Raw genomic sequence first — 23538 nt, forward strand, 5'->3', positions numbered from 1 at the left:
GGGTTTCTGTCCCTGTCCTGGGTACCAGGGACAAACCCATCTTCGTTACACAGAGAGACTGGAGAAGCCTGCAATCAATCATGAGCAGAGACTGGTAAGGAGAGATTGAGGGGGTTTTGACAGAGTTAAAAGGAGAAGCTATTTTGACTGGTAGAGGATTCAGCCACCAAAGGATATAGCTTTAAAATAATATGTCAGAAAGAAAAAAAAAACAGGCAGATGAAAATTATTTTTAAATCAGCAAGTTACAATGACCTGAAGTGCACGAGGAAGAATCCTGGAAACATATTCACCAATAACTTTTAAAACAATATTGAACATATACTCCAAAAGTGAAAAATTGCAGAGAATTTGGGGACGGTGCAAGAGAACGAATTAATTAATGAAATACTTCAAAGAACTGGCACAGACAGGGTGGCAGAATGGCCTGATTATCCCATGTGGTTCATTGATTCTAAGCTTTAGTCACTTATTCCTTTCTCATGACAATGATTCACTAACGTTCAGAAAACTCTATTGCACCACATAAGGTTCATAATATCTATGGTGTCTGTGTGAAATCACTGTTACACCAACATAAGAAAAACCCTTGTCCTCAACAAATGTGGGGGAACAATAAGCTTTTCATTTCTTCCATCCACTCCTGAGCACTGCCAGTTCATCAATAACAAATCCAGCTCCTGAGTAAATATTCCTTGTGTGGATCAATAAATAGGGGACAGTTCCTACCCCAACTCCCCCCGGAAACACTGACATCCTGCACTTAAGGCAGAGAAAGACAGATTTGCCTGGGTTTTCAGGAGGGGAGGTAACGAGGATAATTCATTATGCACATCTCCAGGTTTGAGAGAGGATAAACATCCAGTTTAAATGAATTGAAGCAAAAAACACCTAATCAGATTTCCATTTCTCTATTGCCTATTTAAAAGGTGCACTGAGAAGTAAGGGAGATGGTGGCAAGTCATACAGAAACAGGCCCTTCTGCCTGCCATGCCTATGCCAACACTGTGGTAACATCATTGGACTGGTGTCCTGAGGATAATCCTTTGGGAGCACAGATTCTAATCCCAGTATGGCAGCTGATGGAACTATATGAAATTAGTACCAATAATGGTGACCATGGAGGCATCATCGATTGTTAGAAAACCATCTGATTCACTAATACCCTTTAGTGTATAATATCTTTAATATCGATGGATGTCAACAGATAATGTTTCCTCCCTTTAGGCAGAGCAATCCACCATCTGTACCCGGTCTAACGTACATGACTCAAGACCCACAGCAATGTACTTGACTTTAACTGCCTTCTGGAACGATTGAACAAGACACTCCGTTCATTGGAAATTCGGAAAGAACAACAAATATAGGCTTCGCTAGTGACACCCACATCTCTTCAAAGAATCAAACAGTAATGGGTTACAGACTTAGAATCCCAGATATCCTTGCATTAAGATGTTGGAAAAATGCAGTTTTTAAAGAAAGCCCACCACCAGCCATTAATGATATTAACTTTACACCATGGGTATAGGCACAGGTTGTGATGCAAAACATCAGATCAAAAGTTGATAAGAAAGGACATCTCAACAGGCTTAAATCTTGCTGTACATGGAATATTTTTCTGTTGGACAGGCAGAGAGGGAAAATAAACCACCTCCAAAAACATGTAGAACCTCACAACAACAGCCACTTCACAGAACATTGAACAGAACAGCACAGGCCCTTCCACCCATCAGGTCTGTGCTGACCACAACACCATTCTAAACTACTCCCATTTGCCTGCAGGAAGGGTTTGGAGGGCTATGGGCTGGGTGCTGGCAGGTGGGACTAGATTGGGTTGGGATATCTGGTCAGCATGGACGAGTTGGACCGTAGGGTCTGTTTCCATGCTGTACATCTATGACACTATGGCCTGCGTCCCTCTGTTCCCTGCCTAAACGTCACGGAAAAGTTTTGGAACATAGCGTGCAATTCTGGTCTCCTTCCTATCAGAAGGATGTTGTGAAACTTGAAAGGGTTCAGAAAGGATTTACCAGGATGGTGCCATGCGTCACCAATAACTTTTAAAACCATATTGAACATATACTCCAAAAGTGAAAAATTGCAGAGAATTTGGGGACGGTGCAAGAGAGTGAATTAATTAATGAAGTACTTCAAAGAACTGGCACAGACAGGGTGGCAGAATGGGTTGACTGATGAATAGAAAAATGCCATATGCATTCTTTAATACCTTATTCATTTCTATTGTCACTTTCAGGGAGGTATAGACTTGGATCCCAAGATCCCTCTGCATATTAATGCTCCTAAATGTCCTGTCATCTACTGTATACCCTCCTCTTGCATCTGACCTCCCAAAATGCATCACTTCACATTTCACAAAATTAAACTCCATCTGCCATTTCTCCTCAATTTTCCAGCTGATTTATATTCTGCTGTATCCTTTTGATAACACAACACTAACAAAAAAAAAAAAAATACGCTCCGGCACTGATCCTTGTGGAACATTAGGATCATAGACCTCAAGTCAGAAAAGCACCTGCCCACAACTATCCTCTGTCTCCTATGACCAAGCCCATTTTGTATTCAATTTGCAAACTTACTATGGATCCCATGCAATTTAACACCCTGGAGCAGCCCACCATGAGGAACCTTATCAAATGCTTCAATCCAGTCCACCTCCTTCAGTTTAATACCAATTTGTGCCAAATTCTGCACTTTGGCAAGGCATACATCTGGCAAGTTGTTCATGACAGTTCAAAGAAAACCCATCAGCTCAGCAACCTGCATGAGATTCAAAACCAGGCTGAGAAGGTTCAGGGCCTTAACCCAAAGGACCACTCACTTCCCCAGTAACACATACATTTTGATGCAATAAAATCAGAGAGAGACATTTGTCCGTTTTGGTCACCATTTCACGGCAACTTTAAATAGAATTGGATGAACATGTTGCTGGTTGATCACTTTCCGGTATCTTGGACAACTATTGACATTAAAGTACTATCTTGGACACAATGTCCCTTCCCTCATCCACTCGGTGAGCTGGACGCTATAAACCTCCCAGAAATCTCACTAACTGTTCCTTCCCATCCGTCCTCCCGCATTGCCCACAGCAACCCGTTTTCGGCTTGAATATCCACTTGAGTATGCTAATTAGCACCTTAAGATGTACAGTACATCCCAACTACATTTTGAAGCCAACAGCCCTCAAGTCGATAGCAGCCATGGCGCGATTTAACTTGCAACTGAAAGAGACTGCTGGAGGGGAGTCACACTTTTCCTTTTACTGCAGCTGCTTTTACTCCCAAAAACAACTCAACGATAGTTCAATCCCACACCATACACCTTCACATCTTGTTGGTCCAATCTCTGTTGACGATCCCTCCCACTCCTCACAATTATCTTCCCAGTAAACAACGGAGGTGTTAGAAAGGTTGGTTAAGCCATGCTGGGTACAAAAATCTAAGATAATTCCATTTCAAAAGGTCTCGTTTAGTTTTATAATCCTACGTGCATATTTGCAATCAAAAAGGTTCAAATCCTGTGGTGGGACATCAACTGAGTCACATCTCTGTTTAAAGCTGTTCACAACTTTTCTGAGGGTATATGAATAGGAAGGGTTTGGAGGGATATGGGCCAGGTGCTGGTAGGTGGGACTAGATTGGGTTGGGATATCTGGTCGGCATGGACTGGTTGGACCAAAGGGTCTGTGTCCATGCTGTACATCTCCATGACTGTATAGAGAATCTCCACTGTGCCCCCATCCCGAGGTCACAGATTCCAGGTCCCCTACTATATCATTGTTCTGTAGCTTCCCATTGCCTGCATGTTGACACAATGCTATTCACACTGGGCCAACTCACATCCACCTGACACTTGCTTTCATACAATTCACTTTGGAATGTGCTCTTGCGACCTGGCCGTTCTAGACCATTTACAATATCATACCCATTGTATTGCCCTTCTTTTATTTGCTTAGCTTGGCTCTACTCCAACCTTTCAGTAACCTGTCTGGGTGTTGAGTAATACATTCCACTGCTGTCTTGCAATTGTTCTGCGTTTCAGTTTTTTAATGGGGGGGGGGGGGGGGGGCGTGGATTTCACTTTCACTACAACTGAGCACATCTGAAACCCTCTGGTACCGTACAGAGGTCCCTAACCAAAAAGGTAATTGCTTCAGTTTCAAAAATGCTGCTTCTAGGTTTAGAATAAACTCAAGATGCTCTTTGATAAAAAAAGGGTGATTATTACCATCCACACCAGATGCCCACTACCAAAAGCATTTAATAGCTATATTCCCATGTAAGCAGGACAACACAATTATCAGTGTGTATTAAGGGTCTGATCTATAAACATCCAAAGTGCAAGTCTGCACTAAGATAAATACCCCTCAAAAGTCCAGCTTTTGAATAGATCCATTGCCCTTCAGACTAGCTCCCAGTTAAGCTCATGCGTCACAGTTAAGCACTAAACCAGGTCCTCATGAATTTATAGTGAAGTCAGTTATTTTTGTACTGCTCTGAGCCAATCTACCTGCACCATCAACGACAGCCTGCATCGTCCAAACTAATCTCTTGAAAGAACGTGAGACCTCCAAAATAAAAACTCTGTGGTTAAAATTTGTAAGAACCAATACCACCACTAACTCCACGAGTGGAGGCTCCTAAATAATTCAACAGTGCTTCAAGCATGTTTCTAAATGGGTCAAGTGTCATTCATGCAATTGAACTACTCTGTTGCTATGGAGTGGACAGGAACGATTGACATGTCTGGCTTGAACACTCAAAAGCTGAACAAAGACAGTGGAGTCATTCCCTTCAATCAAAGGTGCACACTTAAAAAGTTAAAAAAAGACAATTTTGACTGAAAATGAAAATCTAGACTTGCAGGTGAAAGAAACAATGGTGACAGGCTCCTGCTTACGATTAAGTATCACTGAACAAACCTACAACCTCTCGGTGGACGGTGGTAGGGTGCAGGAGAAAGCAGAGAGATACAAAACACAGCATTCCCTCACATGCTGCAGTCATTAACTGGGAAACCTGGGATGTGACCAGATTAAAGGGCAGCTTTCAGAGTTTCAAAACAACGTGTGTAACGATTGAAGGTACTTACCATCACTATCCTGTCGATGCATTAATTTGAAATCAATAATTGGGGCAGTGTGCTCTGACAAGACAAAACAGTGTATCAAATAAAACAAAACCAGAATGAAAGACAGACATTTATTATTATAAAAGGAAATTCAATAGCCACTTTAATGATTAAAAAAACAAGTAAGACACTGTATTAAAAAAAAACAAAAGATGACTGACGCCATTGATTTGTAAGACAGCAGCTCTGCAAGTGAAATGACTTCTAAAGGTGTTCAGATGGACAAAGCACAGGGCACTTTCTGCATCAAAATAAGATGTTAAAGATTTAACAGTCCACATGAAATATCTTACCCCCAGTGCTTCCCTCATCAGCAGTACCACTCCGATTGATCGGAGGAGTTTGCTCCTTGCTCCGTGGTGTTCCTGGACCTTCCTCGGGGCTCGGCAGAAACGATGAGCACAGGTCAATGTCAAAGCTCTGCAGCTTCATCAAGGAGTTCTGCAAACAAAAGCAGAACATGATGCCATGAAACGCTGCTCGCACGGACGCCAGGCCTGCCCGCGGCTGTGTCAGCGGGCCTTTGGTGAGAAGGGGCTGCGGTTCGACCCTGGAGCGCTGGGCTGAAGGGACTCCTCCAGCAGGAAGCCATCTAACTCGGGAGCACCAACATGCTCCTGGCGCTCCGCAGCAGCTCCAGCGCCTTTAAACCAGCTCAAATCGTGACTCAAGGCAGCAGCAGGCAGCACTCATTCCGTCAGCAGTGGAGGTTTGTCAGCCAATCTGACAACCCAGTGAAGATTATAGTGTCAATGCCCTGCCTTTGTGCAATAGTTTCATCCAGTCTGCTGACATCATCTCTGGTGATGATCTGCCCCTCCCAGTGCAGCCCATTCATAAAAGCCTGGACCAGAGAGAGAGAGAGAGAGAGGGGTCTCTGCAAAGAATGAATCAGGCAACACATTTGCATCAGCCGTCTTCTTCCCGTAAGAAATATTGATTTTGCTTCTGCATTCCACCACCTTGGACTTAAATCAGCTGCAAGATAAGACTCATCAGAATTTATTTTTAACCCATTCAGACAGAGCCCAGGGGTGAAGCCTTCTCTCTCATTCTTGTGCAGAACTCTGTAGTGATTTTAAAAATGAAGAATACGTTCAATGAGCCCAGCTCGGCAGAGGACTGCAATGAAGGAGCTGTTTCCCAGCATCTCGCTTGTATCCATTATCCTCCCTCGGATGGAGGTGGGACCTACACAGTCACACGCATGGAAAATGTGTAATCCTGCACGTCTTCTGACACCCAGCAAACCGGCCACTAATAATCTGTATGAAGGCTCAATTTACAGCTTACTCAATACCTGACCTGCACTATTTAAAAAAAAATGTTCTCCAAAAAATAATTTGCAAGCATATTCGGCAGTAAGAACATTAAATTCAAGGATGAGAAAGTCTATTTAAAGTTTCTGTCACTCATTCTTAATGCAGTTACCACAATTTTTCAACAACTTGCCTTTGTGCAATATCATGACTTCCAAATTCCAACAGTTCAGGTAAAACGGGATGGAGAAGGGCAAACAAAGTTTTTGATCTAGCCTTCACGAGGATTAGAAGACAAGAAACAGACATGACCTAAGAGGCATAGTTTAATACAAAGAATGAGAAGAGGGCGCTGATTGGTTGGCTTGGAAATAATCAAGAAGAGTTAACTGTCAATCTTATCCTCAGGCCAGTCAGGTAGATTCTGATTGGTTGGGGTGTTGCAAATAGGGATACATCACTTGTTACCATGAGCCCGGTTTTGAAAAAGGTGCAATGTATGGTCAAATTCCTTTTTCCTACCTCAAACAAGGTCCTGTATATTAATATATGTAGCTTTTGGGACTCATGAATGCATCACACTACCAGTCAGACTGATGATCTTACAATTACAACGTTTTAAAGGCATCTGGGTAGGTATATGAACAGGAAGGGTTTAGAGTGATATGAGTCAAATGGGACTAGATTTATTTAGGATATTTGGATGGCATGGACAAATTGGACTGAAGGGTCTGTTTCCATGCTGTATATCTCTGAGACTCTAATTTTGTTTCCACTTAATCTAGATTATTTAATAAATTAATAGTTAAAGTTATTTCCAGTAGTAATGTCACTTCTGATGTTGGATATGCTTTTCTGAGAGTGTTGCAAGCACAGGCTGGTTAAACACATTTGGCATACTGCACGCTGCGAATAGTCAATGTGCTGTTTGATATGACCCACCAGTTTGATTAGATTAGGTTCCTTACAGTGTGGAAACAGGCCATTTGGCCCAACAAGTCACTCTGAAGGGACTGACCCTCTGAAGAGTAACCCACCCAGACCCATTTCCCTACACTTACCCCTGACTAATGCACCTAACACTATGGGCAATTTAGTATGATCAATTCACCTAACCTGCACATCTTTGGACTGTGAGATGAAACCAGAGCACCCGGAGGAAACCCATGCAGACACAGGGAGAATGTGCAAACTCCACACACAGTTGCTAGAGGCTGGAATCAAATTTAGGTCCCCTGGGCAGTGCTAACCACTGAACCACTGTGCTGCCCATTGGAGCATATAATTATCGGACACGTAGCCTACACACCTAGCACCATACTAGCACTGAAACTCATATCATAGATTTTCTGCATAATAGCAATGTTGGACAGCTACCTCCACCTGTTATTCAAATCGCTGGGAAGCCTTCCCCTTCCAGAGTAACCTGAGGGAGACTGGGCCGCACTCTGAAACAAAAGTGGAGAACGTAGGTCCTTTCATGAGTTTTGTGATGGACAACAAGTGATGATTTGATCAGAGTATCTGTTATCATGCATCAATTATCATCATAATTTAGATATGCTCAACCTTATTATTAAGCTTACATAATGATCAGATGTCTCGGTTCTATTCACACAATCGTCAATAAGATTGATCTTGTAACATATAGGATATTAAGAATTGCAATATCTATATTGATCAGTGAGTGTAGGTCTTGATAAGTGGTGCTTTAGAACCCATTGTCAGACTTCTCAATAAATATATCGAGGGAAAGGAGCTCATTAAAGTGCTCCATTTCAGTGGTAAATTTGAATACACAGTGGAGTCTATTATGCCGTATAAAGAAATTCTTTGATGCAGCGACGGATTCACATATTGCAAATGTGTCATTTGCCTATCAGAAATATGCAAGGGAGTAGGAGATTAGTGCTCTTTCCATCAAAGGTATGTTTGTCACGGTACTCAATGCAAGCTCAGGCTGGATCTAGGGCGGCACAGTGGCTTACTGGTTAGCACCAGGGACCCAGGTTTGATTCCTGCCTTGCGTGACTATGTGGAGTTTGCACATTCTCCCAGTGTCTGCATGGGTTTCCTCCCACAGTCCAAAGATGTGCAGGTTAGGGTGAATTGACCATACTAAGCTGCCCATAATGTTAGGTGCATTAGTCTGGGGTGAATATAGGGCAGGGGATGGGTCTGGGTGAGCTACTCTTCGGAGGGTCAGTGTGGACTTGTTGGGCTGAAGGGCCTGTTTCCACACTGTAGGGAATCTAAATCATAGAGGTGTCCTCTGGTGATGTCATCTATTTGAAATCACCTGATGAAGGAGCAGTGCTTCCAAATAAGCCTGGTGTTGTGTGATTTTTTTAACTTTTTATTTGGAAGTATGTAGTGTCATTAAAACTGAACTCAATAATGTGTTGTTAATTTCATGCCATTGGTGAATATCTCGATTGCCATGGTACATTGATATAGTGCAAACGTCAATCGCATCTCTGTATGGTATGTTGGTAAATAAACAGGTTTCCTAAATCTACTTGCCTGCTTTTGGCCCATATCTCTCTCCACCCTTCCTATCCATATACCTGTCCAAATGTCTTTTAAATGTTGTAATTGTACTCGCCTCTGCCACTTCCTCTAGCATAGATGTTCAATATATGCACCACCCTCTGTGTGAAAAAGTTGGCCTCAGGTCCCTTTTAAATATTTCCCCTCTCACCATAAACCTTTAGTTTTGGACTCCCCGACTCTGGGGAAATGACATTGGCTAATCACCTTATCTACGCCCTCACGATTTTGTAAACTTCTATATGGTCACCCCTATCCTCCTCTGCTCCAAGCCTAGAAGTCCCAGCCTAGACAGCCTCTCGTTATAACTCAGACCTTCCAGCCCCAGTAACACCCTTGCAAAATCCTTTCTGAACCCTATCCAGTTAAGACGAGGTGAGAATTCATAGCATGGATGACTGAATCCATGCAAAACAAATCAAAGATATGAAAGAGGCAAGAATTGGGAAGAGCACAGAATTCTGACAGGATTGTGTTTGGAGACAAAAAAGAAACTGCAGATGCTGGGATCCAAGGTCAAAAAGCAGAAGATTGTGTTTGTGCAAACACCATCAGGATTTGTATTCTGGCTCCTGTCTCTATGGGCTGAGCTGTTCTTGTGGGTTCAAGCCTGCACTATTCCACCCTCATGAATTCTGACTACAATGAGGTCAGGGAATTGCATATCTACGCTGCACTCTAGCAGCTATTCCTCAGAATTGTGAAGGTCTAGGATGCCATCCTGCCTGTACTAGCCCTTCAAACATTCCCTTGTGCTAATCTCCTGCTCTTTCCTCTTACCCTTGAACACCATTTCTATCCCAATAATCATCCAGTTCCCTCTTGGCTGCTTCAACTGAACCAGCCTCCACCAAACCTCCAGGCAATGCACTCCAGACCCAAACTACTCTGAGTGAAAACGTTCTTTCTCACGTCACCTTTGCAGATCATTTTTATTCCCCTTACAGGTGGAAACAGCTTCCCCCTGTCCACTCATGATTTTGAAAACCTCTATCAGATGGACTCTCAGCCTTCTTCTCTCCAAGGAGGACAATCCCAACTTCTTTAATCCATCCTCATCACCAACATTCTTCAGTCCTGCAACCATTCTTGGAACCACCTCGCTAGACTGGCCCTTCTCAGAGTTTGCTCCATCGCTATCCTCTATCTTATCTCATAGTGGTTACTGATAAGTTCCTGAATACTCTATATATGTTCTAACATGCAGAACATTGGTAACAACTCTGTAGTACTACTTTTCTATTCCTCTCTCATTAAAGTCTTGATAACATGTCACTGTTGGTGTCAGGGGACTACCAACAGGTACATTGTTCAATCATTAACATTCATTCCTATGATTTGGCAGGTTGTGGGATTTGGGGGGTGGGTGTTTACAGGGAGAGAGACTGTTAGACTTACAATATTACAGTCTTCCTCATGTTTCATTAAGTTGATTGATTTCCCTTATAGTCCACCAAGTGGCGAATTCCTTAACTGTCACTGTTAAGAGTTGTGGAATGGCTCGCGGTCACATAACCACCCCTCCAAATATTTTTTCCACTAACTTGAATGAAAGAAAGAATGGGATATAAAATGGTTGGCTGAATCACAACCAGCTCACGTGATAGCTACAGCCAAGATTGACTCCAATGTTAAATTAAAAAGCAAATCCTCACACATTTAACAATGAATAAAACATCAAGTTCAAATATCAACACTCTTCGCTGATCACAGGCAATTATGAAGTGTCTTGTCGGAAGGTCAGTGTCTTTTAAAATTAAATTCAGTCTTGTTATGACACTTTCCATATTGCAGTAGATCATCTGTCCATGAGTTCAAATTACTATTTACATTGATTCTTGAAACTACAGATAAGTACCTATAAAGGTTATGTGTACATTTAATTCTCCAACTTCACTCCTAAATATCACCGCAGTCACAGCAAGTGATTCATAAACAAGCTGATTTGCATATGGAGTATCAATATGGCTTGGCACATTTGCATGAAGTTGTCTGCAAAAATTAAAATGTGAAAACCAATTCACTCGCTGAATTTGTGTTGGTTTGCATTACTTAAAATTAGTGAGTAAGCTAATTGTTATCTTCCTGCAGGTTCATCAACATGATTACAATTCTCTCCCTCAAATGCATAGTGCCATTTTGTATTGACTCCTGAGATGTGTGTGTCACTGACATGGTCACCATTGACTGTTCATCTCTAATAAGGCTTAAAATACAAAAGGAGCGTAAGAAACAGAATCAGGAATAAGCCATTCAACCATTCTAGTTCACCTGACCGTTCTACCTCACCTCACCTCACGTACCTCAACACCACCTTCTAGCACCATATCATACCCCCTGATATTTTTCAATCAATCGACTTCAGTCTTGAACATGCTCAATAATTGGAGCAGAGAATGCTAAAGACTCACCAATGTTTGAGTGAAGAAGTTCCTCCTCATGTCGGACCTAAATTAGACCTGATGGCATTATCACTAGACTATTATCACTAGACTATTATCACTAGACTATTATCACTAGACTATTAGTCCAGAGATGCAGCTAATGTTCTGGGAATACAAGTTCAAATCATGGCAGTTGGTGGAATTTGAATTCAATAAAACCCTGGAAGAGAGTCTAATGATGACCATGAAACTATTGCCAATTGCCAGGGGAAAAACCCATCTGGTTCTTTGACGTCCTTCAGGGAAGGAAACCACTGTCCTTACCTGGTCTGGCCCACACGTGACGCCAGACCCAGAGCAATGTGCTTGACTCTTAACTGCTCTTTGGGCAATTAGGGACCGGCAATAAATGCTGGCCTGGCCAAACACACTCATGTTCCATGAATGAATTTTTTAAAATGACCCGTATTCCGAGATTGTGGGCGGCACGGTGGCACAGTGGTTAGCACTGCTGCCTCACAGCGCCTGAGACCCGGGTTCATTTCCCGCCTCAGGCGACTGACTGTGTGGAGTTTGCACGTTCTCCCCGTGTCTGCGTGGGTTTCCTCCGGGTGCTCCGGTTTCCTCCCACAGTCCAAAGATGTGCAGGCCAGGTGAATTGGCCATGCTAAATTGCCCATAGTGTTAGGTAAGGGGTAAATGTAGATGTAGGGGTATGGGTGGGTTACGCTTCGGCGGGGCGGTGTGGACTTGTTGGGCCGAAGGGCCTGTTTCCCCACTGTAAGTAATCTAATCTAATCTAATTATGTCACCAGCCAGGGGGAATATCCTGCTTGAAATGTTACCCTTCTAAACACCAGGGAATATTAGACCGGTTTATCGGAGGAAAGTCCTTCATTTCAGGAATTAGTTTGGTGAATCTCTCATGCATTCCCTCTATGGTGAGTAAATCATTCTTTAGATAAGGAAACCAAAACTGCACACAATAGTCCAGGCGTAATCTCACAAAGGCACTATATAGCTACGGAAAGCTATCTTTGCTCCTGCACTCCAATCATCCTGTAAACAAGACCAACATACAATTTGCCTTCTTTATTGCTGCACCAGCATCTCAACTTTCGATGACTAGTGAACAAAAAAAATCACCTAATACTCTATGAAATTCAACACTCCCTCGCCTCTCACCAGTAAGAAAATACCCTGCAGTTGTTTATATGACCAAACCTGACATTCCTCCACATTGAATTATATCGGCCCACTCTCATTGCCTTCTCAGATCGCCTCAAAGCATTTTTGCATCCTCTTCACAACTCCCGCTCACAGCACAGTAATTGTACGAAATGCACACACATAATCCTCATCCAAGATGTGGTTAAGCCAGAGAGCTGGGACAAAAATACAACACCTATTTGAATCCACTGGAAGACTCAAGTGCAACTCAGTCCAGTTCAAGAGAGAAGCAAGATTCGAGTGGATATTTAAGGTGGCACAAAATAACAGCAGGCGACCAGGTCTTGAGGCAGACCGCTGAACTGGATTTGTGCCATCTACAATCTTGGAAATATTACATTTAATCCCACATCCAAATCAATGAAATGGATTGTTAATAGCTGGGGGGCAGGTAGTGATCGTTATGGTATTCTACTAGTTACAGCTTGTCAACTGGAAAATGGCCCATTTGTTCCTAATCTCTGTTTACTGCCCATTAACCAGTTCTCAATCCACACCGGTCTATTTCCTCTAATCCTCCTTGCTTTACTTTTATTTCCCAACGTCTTGTGTAAATCAATAACCTGCTGAAAATCTAACATCCACCTGTTCCCCTTTATCTATATAACTACAGAACTTTCTCACAAAACTGGATGTCAACATTGGATCTGTCAGATACCTTCAGGCCAACAATCAGGGCTGTTGGCTAACTTGTTGCAGCATTCAGGCAGTATCGCCTCAACCAACTTCCATTTGGGATCTCCTCTGCACTTGAGATTTTCCAAAAGACAACGTCTAGATTCCTTGGAAGGTAAGGAAACATTTGCTCAATGGATGATATCCAAGTGTATGGTAAAGCAAAGCAGGATCATGACCAGTGAGAGGAGCATGTTAAAGGCACTACAGAACATAAAATGAGTTCTTGAAAGTTCTCTGAAGCACAATCCAAGAAGAATCCATCATGATAGATCCAAGGAAGGAAAGAACAATTAGTAAATTTCTGGCACTGAAATGCATAAATGATACAGAACATACCTTGGGTCCAGCGAACTTTATCATCTACTCAGCCAGTCCTACTCAATTCAACAGGGAGCTTTTGAAGAAAGGCCAATATTATTGAAGTCAGGAATAGACTGTAGCTTTTTAAAAGATTAAAGAGGAGTTACTTTCTACTGCTGTTCTGGCACATTATATTCCAGCTTTATTCACTATTGTAACCACAGCTGCCATTGCCCACAGGACTAGGAACAGTCCCTTATTCAAATGCAAACTGACAGAGCATGAAAACCGATCAATTTTGCATTGAGAACTTCGACGGAGTTTCAGCACACTAAATCACCACAGAGAGGGAGGCGTCAGCAGTTATGTGGGAATCTGAAAGTTTCACAGACTGGGATTGAAATTCCAGGTCATGGTGGACCACAATCGGACATGAGTGGGTTCAAAAGAAATCTCCAAAATGCATCGAGGCATTCAAAGATTCAGGCTGAGACTGACAAGATAAGACAATAAGGACACTGGCGGTTCTGATATACCGCGATATTTCTGTTCTCATGCAATCTTGTGCGATAAGAAAATCGCACAGTAGCCAAGCCATTTAAACTAATGGGGCTAGAATCACATTCTAGCCAATGCAGGCAAGGAATGTTCGCATTCAACAAATAATGGTCTAAATTCTTCAATTGCGTTAAAGCCCATTCACGCTGAAAAAACACGCATTCTTGTAGAACTGACTGTAGTTTAGGTTTCAGGCAAGGCACAGGTAATGGCAGATACACTCAAGTGCAGCAGTGCCTCAAACAAAAGCTTAACATTTGTCCTTCACATCCCTACAGTGTGGAAGCAGGCCATTCAGCCCATCGAGTCTCCACTGATTCTCTGAAGAGTATCCCACCCAGACACAGCCCCTTTCCCTATCCCTGCATTTCCCACGGCTAATCCACCTCGTCTGCATGTTCCTGGACAATTTAGCATGGTCGTTCCTCCCAACTTGCACATCTTTAGACTGTGGGATGAAACCACAGCACCCAGAGAAAACCCATGTAGCCAGAGGGAACGTGCAAACTCCACACAGACAGTCGTCCAAGAAGGGGATTGAACCTGGGTCCTGGGCATTGTGAGGCACCAGTGTTAACCACTGAACCATCATGCCACTCTTGTTAAAGTTCCTCATGCCGCTCTTATTCTTGTCAAAGAAAGAAATGAACTATACGACAGCTATAGTCAAAATTTTACTGGCAACTGAGGGCAAACACTGGCAAATTCATACAATCCAAAAAGGAGTGCACGACAGTCAGACAATGCTGTCTGAAAAGCTGTTCGAAATAGAGTTTCTATGATCTGCCCTCATAATCTGTCTTAGGTGCAGAGTATTTGTACCTGACGAGGCACTGCTTATTTTAGCTCCTCTAATATAAGACTGGACATGGGTATGATAGGACAGAATTCTGGATGCCAGTTGCATGAGAATTCTAGATGCCTGGGATCTGGGATATTATTGTACTTGAAAGGATAGACCTATATAGATGCAGGTAAGATGCTTCCCTCCAACTGTGTATATCTTATGTTGGAGCTGTACTCATCCAGGCAGGTGGGGAGTATTCCATTACATTCCTGAGTTGTGCCTTGTAGACTGGAACATTAGAACATTACAGCAGAGTACAGACCCTTCATCCCTCGATGATGCACCGCTCTGAAATCAATCTGAAGCCCATCCAACCTACATTATTCCATTTTCATCCATATGTCTATTCAATGACCATTTAAATGCCCTTAAAGTTGGCAAGTCTACTACTGTTGCAGGCAGTGCGTTCCACGCCCCTACCACTGAGTAAAGAAGCTATCTCTGACATCTGTCCTATATTTATCAGCCTTCAATTTAAAGCTATGTCCTCTTGTGTTAACTTCACCAACTGAGGAAAAAGGCTCTCACTGTCCACCCTATCCACCCCTCTGATTATCTTATATGACTCAATTAAGTCATCTCTCAACCTTCTTCTCTCTAATGAAAACAGCCTCAAGTCCCTCAGCCTTTCCTCGGAAGACCTTCCCTCCATACCAGGCAACATCCTAGTAAACCTCCTCTGACCCATTCCAAAGCTTCCACATCCTTCCTATAATGTGGTGACCAGAACTGTACACAACACGCCAAGTGTGGCTGCACCAGAGTTTTGTACAGTTGCAGCAGATTCCATCTACTAGTAAAAGTTAACACACCAGATGCCTTCTTAACAACCCTATCAACCTGTGTGGCAACATTTCTATGTACATGGACAACAAGATCTCTCTTCTCATCTTCACTACCAAGAATCTTACCATTAGTCCAGTATTCTGCATTCCTGTTACTCCTTCCAAAGTGAATCACCTCACACTTTTCCGCATTAAACTCCATTTGCCACCTCTCAGCCCAGCTCTGAAGCTTATCTATGTCCCTCCGTAACCTACAACTCTACCAACCTCAGTATCATCCACAAATTTACTAACCCATCCTTTTACACTCTCATCCAGCTCGTTTATAAAAAATAACAAACAGCAGTGGACCCAAAACAGATCCTTGCGGTACACCACTAGTAACTTAACTCCAGGATGAACATTTCTCATGAACCACCACTCTCTGAATTCTTTCAGCTAGCCAATTTCTGACTCAAACCGCTAAATTACCCTCAATCCCATGCCTCCATATTTCATGCAGTAACCCACCATGGGGACCTTATCAAACACTTTACTGAAATCCACGTATATCACATCAACTGCTTTAACCTCATCCACCTGTTTGGTCATCTTCTCAAAGAACTCAATAAGATTTGTGAGGCACGACCTACACAAAACCGTGTTGGCTATCCTTAATCAACTTATTCCTTTCTAGATGAATATAAATCCTATTTCTTATAACCTTTTCCAACACTTTACCTACAACCAAAGTAAGGTTCACTGGTCTATAATTTCCAGGGTTGTCTCTACTCCCCTTCTTGAGCAAGGGGACAATACTTGCTGTCCTCCAGTCTTGTGGCACTATCCCTGTAGACAATGATGACATAAAGATCAAAGTTAAAGGCTCTGCAATCTCCTCCCTGGCTTCTAAGAGAATCCTAGGATAACTCCCATCTGGCCCAGGTGACTTATCTATTTCACACTTTCCAGAATTGCTAATGCCTCCTCCTTGTGAACCTCAATCCCATCTAGTCTGGTAGCCTGTATCTCAGTATTCTCTTCAACAACATTATCTTTTTCTGGTGTGAATATGGATGAAAAATATTCATTTAGCACTTCCCCTATCTCCTCAGACTCCACGCACAACTTCACACTACTATCCTTGATTGGTCCTAATCTTTCTCCAGTCATTCTTTTATCCCTGATATACCAATAGAAAGCCTTAGGGTTTTCTTTGATCCTATCCGCCAACGACTTCTCATGTCACCTCCTGGTTCTTCTTAGCTCTCTATTTAGGCCTTTCCTGGCTAGCTTGTAACTCTCAAGCACCCTAACTGAGCCTTCACATCTCATCCTAACATAAGCCTGCTTCTTCCTTTTGACAAGAGATTCAACTTCCTCCATAAACCACGGCTCCCGCGTTCGACAACTTCCTCCCTGCCTGACCGGTACATACTTATCAAGGACCCGTGGTATCTGTTCCTTGAATAAGCTCCACATTTCAATTGTGCCCATCCCCTGCAGTTTCCTTCCCCAGCCTATGCATCCTAATCTTGCCTAATCACATCATAATTGCCTTTTCCCCAGCTATAACTCTTGCCTTGCGGTATATATGTATCCTTTTCCATCACTAAAGTAAATTGTCGTCACTATCACCAAAGTGCTCACCTACCTCCAAATCTAACACTTGGCCAGGTTCATTACTCAGTACCAAATCTAACGTGGCCTCGCCCCTTGCTGGCCTGTCTCATACTGTGTCAGGAAACCCTCCTGCACACATTGGACAAAAATGGACCCATCTAAAGTACCTGAACTATAGCCTTTCCAATCAATATTTGGAAAGTTAAAGACCCAACAACTACCCTTGCACTCTTGCTCCTATTGAGAATCATCTTTGCTATCCTTTCCTCTACATCTCCAGAACAATTTGGAGGTCTATAGAAAACTCCCAACAGGGTGACCTCTCCTTTCCTGTTTCTAACCTCAGCCCATACTATCTCAGTAGATGAGTCCTCAAATGTCCTTTCTGCAACCATAATACTATCCTTATGGTGAATAGATTCTGGGGAGTCAGGATGTGAGTTACTTCGTACAGTCTCTGACCTGCGCCCATATCCACTATGTATACGTATGGTGGATCCAGTTCAGTTTCTGATCATTGGTAACCTCCAGAATATTAACAATGGGGGATTCAGCGATGGTCGTGCCATTGAATGTCAATGGGTAGTGGTTAGATTGTCTCTTGCTGGACATGGTTATTTTAACAATTTAAATTTGAAATTAAATAATTGTCAAGCGCCCTGTTGAATGACTCAAATGAACTTGTCTCCTATACTCTGAGAAAGTGCATTCCACTCGCCTAACCACTCATGAGAAAAAAATCTCTCTCACACTGCATTTGAAATTGCCTTTTCTGCATGCCTCAATCCCTTTAGGAGAGAAAACTTTTTCTGCCTATCTTATGATTTTAAAAACTTCTATCAATTCTCCTCTCTTAGCCTTTGCTTCTCCAAAGAAAACAGTCCCACCTGTTTTCCAGTCTATCCCCAGTATTTGAACAAAGTGACCTTGGAGTGCAGGTTCATAGCTGCTTAAAAGTGGAGTCGCAGGTCGATAGGATAGTGAAGGTGTTTAGTAGGCTTTCTTTGATTGGTCAGAGCATTGAGTACAGGAATTGGGAGGTCATGTTGCAGCTGTACAGGACATTGGTTAGGCCACTGTTGGAATATTGTGTATAATTCTGGTCTCTTTCCTATCGGAAAGATGTTGTGAAACTTGAAAGGGTTCAGAAAAGATTTACAAGGGTGTTGCCAGGGTTGGAGGATTTGAGCTATGGGGAGAGGCTGAACAGGCTGGGGCTGTTTTCCCTGGAGCGTCGGAGGCTGAGGGGTGACCTCATAGAGGTTTATAACATCATGACGGCGTGAATAGGCTAAATAGACAAGGTCTTTTCCAGAACTAGAGGACATAGGTTTAGAGTGAGAGGGGAAAGGTTTAAAAGGGACCTCAGTGGCAACTTTTTCACACAGAGGGTAGTGTGTGTATGGAATGAGTTGCTGGTACAGTTACAACATTTAAAAGGCATCTGGATGGGTAAATGAATAGGAAGGGTTTAAAGGGATAGAGACCAAGTGCTGGCAAATGGGACTAGATTAGGTTAGGATGTCAGGTTAGCATGGACAAGTTGGATCGAATGGCCTGTTTCCATGCTACACATCTCTTTTGGCTCTTTGAACTCAGTGGCCACCAAACATCTAAGACAGTAGCTCCTATTGTCTGCAGTTGCATGTAGGACAGAACATAAGGATGTTAGGCAGAAACAGAAATTACTGGAGAAACTCAACAGGTCTGGCAGCATCTATGGGAAGAAAGCAGAGTCAACATATTGAGTTCGGTGACTTTCCATCAGAGCTTATGAATCACTGGAATTGAAATGTTAACTCTGATTTCTTCCCACAGATGCTGCCAGACCTGCTGAGTTTCTCCAGCAATTTCTGTTTTTGCTTAAGATTTTCAGCATCTGCTGTTCTTTGTTTTATGATAAGGATGCAAGAGTTCCTTCAAGTTAATGTTAATGAACCAGATGGCCTTTCCAACAATCAGAGAGATTGCAACCACAATTACTGAGACTGGTTTCTGTTAATGCTGGATTTAATTAACTGAATTTAGATTCTATGGTTACAATGTAATGACCCAGGTAGAAGGATAGAGACATTTTATGCAGTGGTAGATATTTTAACCTGTTCAAAGGTGTTACGACATACCTCTGGAGCAACTGAATTTGAACCCAGAGCTCCTGGTCCAGAGATAGGGAGCCTACTACTACACAACAAAACCTCCATTTATACAGTGAAAAGCACTCATTTACATTGACACCCATTACATACTGCATACTTCCAACCAACAATCTAGCTGTCAATCTGCTTTCATGTGTGAGAGCACAGCTAAGTTCCCCATTTACTCCTAAGAGCTGATTTTAATTCCCCTTCTGTGTTGTGAAATAATTTAACTAGTGTGCTGAATTTGATCTCACATCTCCAGATCTCCAAAATGACCATTCCCATAACATAACCGCTCAGCCACATTACAGCCCAGTGGTTATGCTAGGCAGCCAGAAGGCAAGAAAATGCCAACAGAAATTGATTAAAATGAGCTGAGCTGACACGTTTGAGAATTCCACTGACTAATCAAGTAAAACAATCAAAGGTATATGCCCTGGAATGTGTAGGGAAAACTGTGAACCACTAGCAATCACCACAAACTCAACCAACGAATTGAAGGTTGTGTCTCCCTCATCTGGCAATTTCTGTTCAGGCACTGTCATGACATCCAGTGGATCTGAATTGATCTTTCCTCATCTCACTGTTTTGTTACACTCGGACCAGTTTGGATGCCTCAAATCCTGCTTTTGGTTTCCATTGCAAAATCATCCGACCATCCGTTACAAGTCAAGGAGATGTCTTTATTCCACAATTGATGGTTCATTGAATATACTTGGGGCAAAATCTTACAGGGGCCTGAACAACTTGGGCTGCTGTGAGATTAATGGCAGAATCATGTGAAAAGTCCAGCAAGACTGAGGCTGATGTTGCGAGCAACTTGCTGCACCTTTTCTGCATCTGCTCAGTGGCAAGGCTAGCTTTTAGCTAAGCAGCAGATTTGGTGATTTGGAGGATTATAGCTTGTTAAACATCTTTAAGCATAACTCACCTCTTAAATATTTCACTTTCCATATTAGCAAAGGTGAACAAGTTAGATGCCACAAATGTTTGACTTGGAAGTCTGAGTGAGTGCCTGCCTGCTTTGCAGGAGCTCCACGTTAGCTACTAAGCAACTATAACGCAAACCCAGTGTATGATGTATTGGTACACAAACACACAATCCATGGACATCAATATCTGATATACATCTCCACTCTTCTCACAGAACACTTCTTCACTTCAATGCTCTACCTCCAAGTCCATTGGAAGTCTCACTGTAACGCTACAGTAAGAACACTATCTGCTCAGGATCACACCCCCAGCTCATGACTGCACCAGGCTCTACCTCCACACTCTTCGCTTCAAACTCAGTGCTCTCTCATTCTGAGCCGAGCTGGATTCTCACACCTTCCCTCACATTGTCATTTTGCACTTCTCCCCTTCCTCAGCCAGAAACCCCAGCCTCATTGACCTACAGTACTCTTGTCCTGTTTAGCACAGACACAAAGCCAGGAAGCTGTCACGTTTGTCTGCAGTCCTTCACTCAGGGGCTTGAGTGGGGGGGGGGGGGGTACATCTCCTTAACTTGTAACTGATGGTCGGATGATTTTGCAAGGGACACCAAAAGCAGGATTTGAGGCATCCAAATTGGTCCAAGTGCTATAAGTTAAGGGCAGCCTCCAACACCAGTCCACGGGCTTGTTCACACTCAGTCAGCTGCTCGGGACAGTCTGGCTCAGAACAATCTTCACGCAAAAGATGTGGAGCTGAATATCAAGCAGTTATTCGTCCACTCGTCAGGAACCTCTCTGCCCTGCTGTAGGCTAGTGTCCTCCTGGAATGAGAGAGGGACGGGTACTGAGGGAGGTGAAAGTGGGTGGCACACTGTTACTGTTGATTCAGGCAGGGTACTGTACCAATGAGTGAGTGGGCAGCACAGAGTACATGTAGGGTTAGCGGCGTCAGAGATTGGAGTGGGTGAGACCGAGTGGGAAAGATGTTGCGCACAATAGTGAGAGAGGGAGAACATGAGAGTGGGAGGTGGGCACGGTAGAGAGATTGCAAACTTTTGGAGAGAAGATAGCAGAGTGGAGGAAGACATTGGCCTTTTTACAGCATTAACATTTCTCCAGGTAGCGGAGACCTAGGTAGCAGGCTTGGAACAGGCTGGTTCCTCCACTGCTGATCCTTGGAGAAGAGGAACTCCCACCTTCATAGCTCTGGGTGGCACAGTGGCTCAGCAGTTAGCACTGCTATCTCACAGCACCAGGGACTTGGCTGAGAGAGTGTGGCAGTTTGCACTCTCTTTAGCCAGAGTGGTGAATCTGTTGAATTCATTGCCACAGAAGGCCGTGGAAGCCAGGTCATTGAGTACATTTAAAATAGAGATGGATAAATTCTTGATTGCCAAGAGGATCAAAGGTTACAGGGAGAAAATGGGAAAATGGGATTGAACACCTAATTAAATAGTGGAGCGGACTCAATGGGTCGAATGTCCTAATTTCTGCTCCTATGTCTGATGGTCTTATGTACATTCTGCCTGTATCTGCGTGATTTTCCTCTGGGTGCTCCGGTTACCTCCCAAAGCCCAAAGATGTGGAGGTTAGGTGGATCGGTTATGCTAAATTGCCCGTAGTGTCCAGTGATGTGCAGGCTAGGTGGGTTAGCCATGGAAAATGCAGGTTTTAGTGGTAGGGAGGTGTGTCTAGGTGGGATACTCTTCGGAGGGTTGGTATGGACTCGATAGGCCTAATGGCCTGCTTCCATTCTGTGATCCACACCACCTGGCAAAGCAGGGCAGTTTTTCCCTTCATCTGTCATGTCATGTCATGGCAACAGGAGAGCCTAGTAGAGGTGAATTGTTCCAGAAGCAGTACATGGCAAGATGTGTGAGGGACACCACAGGGACAGGCTGGGTAATTAATGAGGCAGGATTGGTAAGATACTACCAGAGTGCTTACTCGGCTTCAAGGGGAAACATCCTCCAAAGATTAACTCAATGCTACTTGTAATTAGCTAAACAAAAACAAAATCCAGCCCTTGATCTTTATTGGTGGATTAAGAAGTTTCATCAGGACCTCAGCCACTGGCCATGAGACTGAAGTGAGGTAGCTGTATTATGGTTGTGACTCTGACAAGTAACCTCCTATAATCCAACAAATTTCATGGTCCTGAGGTTTTCAGCTTTGTGAGGTACAACCTGTACTGCTGTTTTCTCCTCCAATGCTACTATTCCTTAAAGATAGAATCTGGAACACATTTGTTTCAATTCATGTCCCAGGCTTGAAACAGAAGATAGAATAAAACTAACTACACAATGAGATCAACAATTAATGGTAGGGAAGGTGTAATGAAAGATGTCTATTTTATATGTACGTTAATATAAGTTTTTGAGATGGGATTTCAAAATAGTGGCTTAAGTGGTTGATTACTTTTCTGAACATTTTTAAATAACTAGGTCAGACCGTCTCTCCTGAATGATGACCTTTCTGTGTATGTGACAGAGCGCAGGGGTCCCTTGGAGTGTTAATGGGAGATTGCTTTTACTGTAATGGTACACAACAGCTCGGGTAAACATTGAGGACCCAGACAATCAAGGATTAACTATAGTTGGGAAATGCAAAGTGCGAAAGATTTTGGGCAGCTCAGAGAAGACTTGACTGAGTTGAGAAGCAAATACAATATGTCTCCTAAAATAAAGGAGTATAGAGCAATTCAGGAAAAGCACACGTACCTCAGTAGAAAAGTTGAGATTGTGCAACTCCAGACTAGTTCCGTTTGGTTCAAAATCTGAAGTTAGCTTAAAGGCTGAGAATGTCTACAGTTTATGAGCATTAAGTAAGATGAGCATTCCAGTAAGTATACAGGAAAGAACTGGGTGAATCAGCTATTTTTGTTCAAGAAGGGGAGTAGAGACAACCCTGGTAATTATAGACCTGTGAGCCTTACTTCGGCTGTGGGGTACAATGTTGGAAAAGGTTAGAAGAAATAGGATTTATAAACACCTAGAAACGAATAAGTTGATTAGGGATAGTCAACACAGTTTTGTGAAGAGTAGGTCATGTCTCATAAACCTTATTGAGTTCTTTGAGAAGGTGACCAAACAGATGGATGAGAGGAAAGCAATTTATGTGGTGC

General features: G+C 42.9%; 1 protein-coding gene across 1 annotated transcript in view; it reads right to left on the minus strand.

Moving 5' to 3' along the window:
* The window catches only part of fam13c (family with sequence similarity 13 member C), a 120455-nt gene that overhangs the window by 35272 nt on the left and 61645 nt on the right, over positions 1–23538 (minus strand). Inside the window, exons 4-5 of the mRNA XM_072557877.1 lie at positions 5442–5589; positions 5110–5163 (exon numbers count right to left, since the gene is read on the minus strand). Coding sequence (XP_072413978.1) covers positions 5110–5163; positions 5442–5589 — 202 coding nt within the window. The remainder of the gene's footprint in view (positions 1–5109; positions 5164–5441; positions 5590–23538) is intronic.

The sequence above is a fragment of the Chiloscyllium punctatum genome, chromosome 38 (assembly GCF_047496795.1).
Source record: "Chiloscyllium punctatum isolate Juve2018m chromosome 38, sChiPun1.3, whole genome shotgun sequence".
NCBI classification, from domain to species: domain Eukaryota; kingdom Metazoa; phylum Chordata; class Chondrichthyes; order Orectolobiformes; family Hemiscylliidae; genus Chiloscyllium; species Chiloscyllium punctatum.